A 9,212-nucleotide genomic window follows, 5' to 3' on the forward strand; every position below is an offset into this window, starting at 1 on the left:
CTACCGAGGGACCTAAAGTCACTAAATATAGAAAGTACCGCAATCCATTGGGCTCGTGTGTTAGAGAGAGAACGCATGATTTTTGCCCAAAAATGGCGAAAGTTACCAGATTCTAGTAACTTTAATGTTAGGGATTGTTCCACCTGTTTGGAGATATCTGTATATATTTTTATAAAACATGACAGTACTATGAAGTTAGGTTATGAAAAATGACAGCTATTCAGATTTTATTTGTCAATTTTTTTAAGTTGGCAGCAAATTTGCCCAAAAATGGCGGATGATTGCGGTACTTTCTATATCTAGTGACTTTAGAGGGACCAAAAGAAATTTACGAAATAGACATTCTGAGGATCAAGGCAGAGCCACTAAAGTGAAAATCCGAACCAGCCCAATGCCACAGATGCCGGTTATTTGGTCACAACCAACAAATTTGCAAAGCAGAGGCGAGACGCAGGCGTGCATTACACAAACAACTGCAAGAAACCTCGAAACAAACCGGTAAAGTGCTGTAACAGCGGTGGAGAGCACACTGCGAATGCTCGCATTTGCTCTAAAAGACCACCTCCCATTCAAAAGCCACGATTAAAACCACAGAAGACCTTCCCGGGTCGAGATCCAAACAAACCAACCTGGGATGGTCAAAACGTAACCATCACGGGATCCATTACCTCCATCGCCACCATAGCGATGATAGCTTATCCCCTAAGAAGATAGTACTCATCAATTTTATCACAGTACAAAACCTCGACATCATACTTATAAAAGAAACCTGGTTGAAATTCCCTGATCATTTCTCCCTACCGAATTTCACGATCCACAGATATGACCGAAATGGGGGCGTCTGGGGTGGAACCTTGACCACCATTAGAAGCTGCATCGAACATAATTGCCACTCCACCGTTACAGGTGTTGAATGCACCCATATCTCAATTTTATTCAAATTGCATACAGCAGCCCACTCAGATTGATTTCCCATCTACACCTTTCCCTAGGCCGATTTCGATAATGTACTCAATCAACACCAGACCCCCACAGTTCTAGGTGGCTGAAGCAATAGCTAGAAACTTCAACAGAGCGGTTCACACTGGAGCTGTGCTCCTGGATATAGAGAAAGCCTTCGATCAGGTGTGGCACCCAAGGCTTATTCACAAAATGAGAAACCTTGACTCTATCTCGCCCAACCAAAGTAATGCTATCTTGCATCACCGGACGCAGTTTCAGAATAAAAGTTGAAGTTGACCATCAGACTGATCAGAGCACGCGTCCCCCAAGGATCAGCCATTTTTCCTCTACTATGCCACATCTACGCTGCCGATCTACCCACCAGCCGAGATGTAGATTCCCGGACGACATGGGATTACCTCTGGAAGTCATTGTTAATGAACTGCAGCTGCCCCTAAAGGAAATAGAGAGGCGGTGATTCCTTTGGAAGACAAAGATTAATACCGCCAAAACCAAGAATCCTTTTCACCGCCAAGAATCAGGGTTTGTGGTACGACGATCCCCTGGAGGTCCAACATCAAATATCTCGGAGTCATTTTTAATACGAGTAGTCAAGAGAAGACTAGCACAAGGCAGAGCAGTGCTCTTAAAATTACATCCAATAATATGCGGTATAGGTCGGCTGTCCCTCGCCAACAATATCAAGCTTTACAAAACGATAATCAGACCATCACTCACTTATGGAGGGCCTACTTGAAATCAAACTTGTCGCGCCACCTTTAGACAGCTCCTTATGCTCCGTATGTTATGCAATGCGCCATGATTTGTACGGACCGCTCAAATCAGAAGAGATCTCAAGGAAGAATTCAACACTCCGGACTTCTTTGCAAAAGCGGCAACTCACAGTTGGTTAGCAACACCTTAGGCCAACCCCTTATGGAAGAAGGTACCCACAGCCAGGAGATTAGTGTAAACTAATCCAACTGAGATGGCCACGATATTCAAATAATCTACTCATTAGGGAATGAAATCAAGTACCAGAAGCCTGTGTTGGTTTATCATTCAAAAGAAAAGAAATGTTTGTCGAAATCAAAGACAAAATTCTGATATTCATCAAATAAGTCAGCATTGACTTATCCCCTTAGGACCAAAAAATTAAGCAACTGCACTATAATTACGAGTATATTTTGACTTGTACCTACTGGCATTACTGCAATCTGCGCTGCCATATTTGCTGTATACCGAAAAGTTTGGGCCCGTTTCTCAATTTTGTGCATCTCCGGTTTCTAAATCGGAGGCTCAATTTGTCAAATGATAGAAAAGCGTCGGAATAATGGCATAGCAATTCACTCACACACTCTTTATTTCATTTTATCTAAATGCCAAAATCTTCATTATATTTCTCATAATTTTAATTAACGTTTGCTTTTTTGGAAGAATGGAGAGGAGATCTTGTACAAAATATTATTTTTTAGCGACTTCTAAGGGAAGGAAAAGCTTTAGTTTTACACAGATAACATTACCTTCTGTTGTAAGCCCTATAACTGCCTTTGTAAGATAATGTAATGTTAAATATGTTTTATGTTCTCATATGAAAAGGATTTACTTTATATTTGCATGAAAATTTAGGTCTTACCTGGAAACGAAACATAGGGTAGTCTCTACTTAATTAAGATAAATCCAGACACGTATAAATGAGTGACCAAAATTGAGAAAGAAAAACAATATACCCATAAATCGTATTGATAAACAAAATGGTAGATAGCAATTCGGATGTTTCTCGTTGAGTTTATTGGAATGGATCAATATATCACCCCGGGGGTTTGAAAGTGGAACTGTTACATATTGCTGCAACGGTAATTACCAGAAACCACTTTGTCGCCGTCGGCTTTCGGCTTGTAAAAAAAATTCATAAATCTTAAATTCCCTCCCCGAATATACTTACCAATTTAATTCATTCCGTATATATAGAGAGAGAGAGAATCCTCTGGCATTATTTTCGCGAAACTGTTAACATGATAAACGATGCTGGAAAACAATCGAATGAAACTGGGAAAGTTTGGTGTGTGCGGGTGCACTAAAACAATTAATTTCGAACTTCGAAATTTTACTTATGGCCTTTTTGTACGAACTCAATAACCGTTCCCCGAATTCTACGTATAAAAACGAATTTGTATACAATATCGTTTAGCATTTTTCGCATAAAATAAGAGTAAACAGAAGGGAATACGGTAGGAATGGAAAGAAGCAGCGAAGTGGAAGGCTATAAATTGGTGACTGAAGATAAATGCGATCTACGAAAGGAAATATTTCCAGAACGAATATTAAGCATACAAAAATCAGGCAAATAAATAAAAGTCGATTTACAATGTCCTCCAATTCATTGTTCTTTATTCCATACAAGTATTTACAAAAACGAAAGGTAACGTGTTCTACCATTTAATCTACTGAGTCAGTCCATATTAATAATAATAACAACTTTAACCGATCAATGCTCATCCAGGATTCGAAGTGGATTCGCCGCTTTCACCTTCGTAACCTTCATCGGGGCTTTCAGTTAATACCTCGTGAATTTTAACATTGTGCAAGGATTTATTGACAGGCTTCGAACTGGATTTCGAACTTTCACTTTCAGTCTGCGCACCGACACACCGTTTCGTTATCTCCTTAGTCATATAAGGGCACGTTCCCGTATTTACCAAGTTTGAGGCGGGCACACAGTGAGGCCACTGAACTAAAGGTGGAGGCGCACAACAAGATTTAGATGGAGAAGCGCGATACTCGGATGGCGATCCCGGTTTTGCTGTACATATTTGATACCCATCTGCCGTATATCTCACGCCGGGACAGTAATGTTCGTATGAGGGAGGATGGGATCGAGATAAAAACTCGACTTCACGCGAATAGCGGGCCGATGATTGTCTATTTGCGCGATTGTGTGGTAATGTCCTATAGAAACTAACTCGTGTATCTTCAGTGCCGAGGAGACCAATTGGATTAAGATGTACGTCAGCGGGGAGACTATAAAATTCCCGATTGCTCAGTCCCGATTCTAGCCTGGGACGCAATTCAAAATCTGTAATTGTGTTTTCTGTAACTTTTCCGTAGCCGCCTCTCGTCTGGTCTTTAATATCCCCCTCGCGTTGCCGTTCTACGCTTTCCGTGTCGTTAATAAGGTCAGGATTTTGCTCGAGCTGGAAACGTTTCAGCGAAGTGGGACTTTTAGGCGGATTGCAAGTTACAACTGGAGATATCGTCATCTCATCTGTAATGTGGGGCGCTGCATGCATTACCATCATCTCGTGGTGGCGATCGACTACGATCAAGTTTGTGTTCTCTTTGAGCGGCTCCGAGTAATCTTCTGAGCTGTCTTGGAAAAGCGAATCTTTCGTTGAGTTATTGAGCGTGGCAATTTTCGATTTTTTTCGCTTGCTCCTATGCGCCGTGCATTTAATTACGTAAAATACTGCAAGAAGGATCGTGATTACTGCGAAGACAGCCGCGGCGGATATTAAAATTAGTAGGTATTCAAACGAAAAGGGCACAACAACGACGGAAACAGGTTCTTGTTTAATCACGACTCGCAGTGTAAAATTTGATTGCATGGCTCCGGCGCTGTTCTCGGCAGTACAGACAAAAGTTCCGTTGTCTTCAACGTTAGTGTTATAAATGAAAAGCTCGCTACGTTTATCTTCCATTCCGTCCTCAATAAAATAAATTAGGTGCAGACCTGGAGCGACTATAGTGTCATTTTGTAACACACGTCCTTGAAATAGCCAGGAAACTCGAGCTTCTGGAATGGCCCGGACGTGACAGAGCAGGGATACATTTTTACCTTCGCCGATTTCCAAATAAAATGTTGTCGGTGAAACATCGGGCAAACACGCCAGATCAGAATCAGCAACGGATCTTACAGTCTGTCCTGAAAGACGCGAGGGTCCGCTGCATACGGGTTCGACATTATGAGGCATATTAAACTCAAACAGCCACAAATGAAGCTCCACTAAATGGCAATCACACTCCCAAGCGTTTCCCTGCAGTTCGATGCCACGTAATGACTTTGGAAGAATGCGAAGCGACCTTAAAGTGGTCAGCTTATTACCGTCGAGACGTAGCCACTCCAGGCTGGTGAGTCCTAGAAATGCTCCTTCTTCAACGTAAGATATTTCACAGTCCCCTATTTCGAGGGTGTTCAGGTAAGACAAGTGGTTAAACGCCGCCCTCCGTATGGTTTTAATAGGATTAGCGTTCAGGGTGAGCTTCATTAATGAAGGACAATCTATGAACGTTTCGGATGGAACTGATACTAACAAATTGCCGGACAAATCTAATTCAACAAGGTTGGTTAATCCCTTAAACGTCCGGTCTTCTATGGTTGATATTCTACAACGCGATAGATATATCCTTTGTAAATTAATTAAATCCATCCTTAGAAACTTCTCTTTGGCCAACGATTGTAGATTGTTACTTGAGAAATTCAATACTTGCGTTCCTGGATCTATGCCCTTAGGAATTGCGAGTAGCCCCCTTTTGTCACACTCTACAGTCTGTTTACCGTTCTTCCACTTACACATGCATACACTTGGGCACGCTTGACATAATTCAAAAAGGAACACGAAACATAAAATCAATACTGGTTTTCCACTAGACATATTGCATCAGAAGGCCTCGTTATAAATATACTGCCCGAGGGTCGAAGTGGACGCCATCATCTTCAGTTTCGGACGACATCTGAAACAATTGAAAAAATGCATTACTCAAATATCAGCCACAGGCCTCGAAACGAAAAACAACACGCATCCACAAATACGAGATTTCGTCGCTTACAACAAACTTTGCTAGTCCTCGAAAGGGTTGTTCGACTAAAAGCTATTTTGTGTACGAGCAGGAACCGATCTCATTCACAATTATCGTCATAAGAAAAACAATGGCGAACAATTTGGCGTGAGCACACAATTCCATATAGTACACAAAGGGCGTGAAACATAAACAAATTTGCGGTTACTGGTGCTGAAAGGAATATTTTATATTTGATCCCTTTTTCTTTGGAATTGTTAGGGGTTGCGTTGGGAATTGGGATTGCTCGCCTTATTCTGTTTTCTACCACAAATTGAAAAGAGGCTAGAGAAGGTTTGCATTCTGAAGGACGTCCTTTTTTTAATGTAATTTATTTTCTATTCTAGCCCACGCATGTATTATTCCAACAATGGATTCCCGGCTAATAGAACGCTGTTAATCATGTCCTCAGTTTGCATTCGATTAACGTCTACAACGGCAATAGATATTGGTTTCGACAGATTCAATAGAGAATTTCTAGAATAATAGACCAGATTGTGCAAACAATAATCTATTTAGACGAGAAAACTGAAATCACTTTCACTTTGCGTTATCTCAATTTTAACGTATCTCTCAGGATACGCTTACTAAATCAGGTTATTAAAAGAGAACAAGCGTTTCAATAAGCGAAATGAGATTTAGGTAAAACAGTGAACCCTCAAAATTGTGTTTACGCAGCTTTTGTCCTCTTCAAACCGTTTTGATATGAATTCTTTGGGTCAAAGGTGACGTACATTTAAGTAATAGCACTTTATAATATTACATTTGTACAAGCGTAACATTTACCGTGTCCATTTTCCCTTTGCAAATTCCATAACTTCCCAAACGCTTAAGGCGGGCCTTTAGTCAGAAAGTTTCAATGGTGGTGAGAAATGAGTTTCAAATGTTGACTAAGTACAACACAAAAAATGGAACTTACATCTAATCGTAAGTGAATGTTGACGCTCTGGTTATTTTAACTGTGTAGTTAGTAATTAGTATTCCTATACTCACAAACTAAAGGTAACTGAGATATGTAATTAATCAACTAACAATTACTGACCCAGTTAGTAGAGAGTCGAGGCAATGAAGCATAAAACTCTGACAGACCCGTTTTTCATTATTTTTGGTTGTTTCTCCATAGGTAGATGCGTTTTAAAATCAGACCTAGTTGAACGGTACTATTCCGTCCCTACCGAAAGAGCAAAAACTTGCATGAATTCAAATTTCTTATTAACGCAAGTAAACACATCACGCTCTTTCTAAATTTGGGCCTGGAGTTTTCTTTTGGATTTGGTTTTTATTTTTTAGAATATTCCACATTACCGGTTTCAAACACGATCTTGTGTATACGACAGTGGAAAGATGTCCAGACTTCCAGACGGTCATTATTAATAATCTAAATTGTTAAAACGATTACGTAGGTAGTTGCTAAAAATTTCTAATCGAATATTATACAAACGGTACCACAGGCGAATTGTTTTGAAAACAAAGTGACCACAAAATTAAAACGGTGAAACTTTTCCAACGATTTGTCACTTTTCTCCATCATAATATCATTTAAGTCTTTTTATTTTTATTTTTATACCTTTCGCAGTAGAGACATTGGGGAGCTTGGTGTAGAGAAGCTCGTAATTTTGTGGAATAGCTGGGAAAACGCATTACCAACATTACTGGGGAACCCTGAACTACCACTTACTTACGACAAAGGATAAGTATTGCCATACAACGTAGCAACGCGGCCAAATTGATTATTTATTATGAATTCTTAATTTTTAATTTGTTTAAATAAAATTGATTTATTAATAAAAAAAATTTTTAGGAGAAGCTGTCACACCATTAAAACATGAACAAATTAATTTTGTCAAATTGGCATTTTTGAATTGAGACAGTTTAAATAGTTTACACATTGTATTTAGTTTTAACGTTAAGTCAATATGTACTTTCTGGTTACAAAAGGTCCGGTAGAAGATTTTATTTTTCCGACTTGCTCAAATGGTGAAGAGAGAGAAAAAACCAAAGTTTTCCAATGAGACTTGGCGTCAGGCGAAATTTCAGTGATCAAAAATCAACGAAAACGTCTGACTTTTTTGAGTTTTTCTTAAATAACTCGCCACCGGTAATACTTAGATAAAATCATGTTCTATTCAAAATTATAAAGTTTCTTGTTTTTATCAATTTTTGAAAATAACATCATTTTTTATGTTGTGACGAATGCAGTGCAAAAATCAGAGAGAATAAATTACGCTTATCTATGGACACAAAACGCAAGAATCCTCATGCGGAAGGACCAAGGAACAACAGTGGTTCGGATCTCTACAATAGACCATCTAAAAAAATCTGTAAGCTTTGCTATCTTCTTCACATTATTTATAAGGATGCCTTTGTTTAGTTCAAATTACTTAAAGTACATTAGTCAAAATGTCCTTTTTTCTCTTTTCTTTTTGTTTTTTACATAACTTTGTAAGTATCTACTCAGTTTAAATGAAAATGAGTAATGATTCATTTATAGAGTTCAATACTGTCAATCATGGTATAAGGTTTTTGTGTTTTTCATCAAAATATACCCAGCTTGAGAGAGAATGTCGATAAACTCCTTTTATATTTAAATTCTTTAAAAAAAACTTCCGGAAATAATAATACTATCGGACTGGATTTCAGATTCGGAATTGGGACTTTTCACAATCAAAAATTATAATCAATTTGCTAACTGCAAAGAAACATATAGGGCAGGAGAGGTGATAGTTTTCGTGTTAAAAAAATACGGAAGAATTCATTGACAATGACAACTGCGGACGCAATTAAGTTAACAGTTTACATTGACTGTCAAATAGCTCTGTCTATAATTGCAGTCTATTAATGTAAATATGTTCTTAAGCCAATTAAAAGAAGAATTATCAAAATCTAAGGAGAAAAATCTACTTTTTGTTGGTGTAACTGTAACCGATTATTTACCATTCTCTCCATGATATTTTTACCCACGCAAACTATGTAATCTATTCTTAACGTCTACTTCCTGACGACAAATACTACTTTTGTATTGTTTCATAAGAAACCTAAGGTGCTCGACGGATGATTACAAAGCAATTTATTCGAATTGAATATAAATTTACACGTATCAACCCTTAAAAAGTTAAACTCTTTGATTTATGCTCAACCTAAAGAAAAATAGTTTTCAAACTTGGTTTCCATTTATAGTGAATGTGATGAGGCCGAGAGAGGCCATTTTTGGGATGTTTGGATAAAGATTCCTAAAATATTCGTATTGATTATAAATTCATACGTACTATCTTCTAAAAAGCATTAAAATCTCTTTGATTTATTCTCAATTTCAATAAAAATAATTTTCAAACATCGTTTTCTTTCAGAGTGAACGTAATGGCGTTAACTGAGACCCAGTAATTGGGAGTATGCTTACATAGGAGTGTGTAAAGTATTGGAATTAATTATAAATT

At 38.3% G+C, this 9,212-nt stretch overlaps 1 protein-coding gene across 1 annotated transcript; it reads right to left on the reverse strand.

Annotated features, from left to right (window-relative positions):
• Nucleotides 1-3,316: 3,316 nt before the first annotated feature.
• Nucleotides 3,317-5,692, reverse strand: LOC116169710. Its single transcript, XM_031485861.1, has one exon. It carries the CDS (start codon nt 5,592-5,594, stop codon nt 3,438-3,440), a length of 2,157 nt encoding a protein of 718 aa, XP_031341721.1. The 5' UTR covers nt 5,595-5,692; the 3' UTR covers nt 3,317-3,437.
• Between the last annotated feature and the right edge of the window lie 3,520 nt (nt 5,693-9,212).

This window comes from Photinus pyralis, unplaced genomic scaffold (assembly GCF_008802855.1).
Source record: "Photinus pyralis isolate 1611_PpyrPB1 unplaced genomic scaffold, Ppyr1.3 Ppyr1.4_LG4, whole genome shotgun sequence".
Classification (NCBI taxonomy): domain Eukaryota; kingdom Metazoa; phylum Arthropoda; class Insecta; order Coleoptera; family Lampyridae; genus Photinus; species Photinus pyralis.

Excerpts from the sequence above, each read along its gene's own strand:
- LOC116169710 (XM_031485861.1), bottom strand. The coding sequence starts at position 5,594 with ATGTCTAGTGGAAAACCAGTATTGATTTTATGTTTCGTGTTCCTTTTT.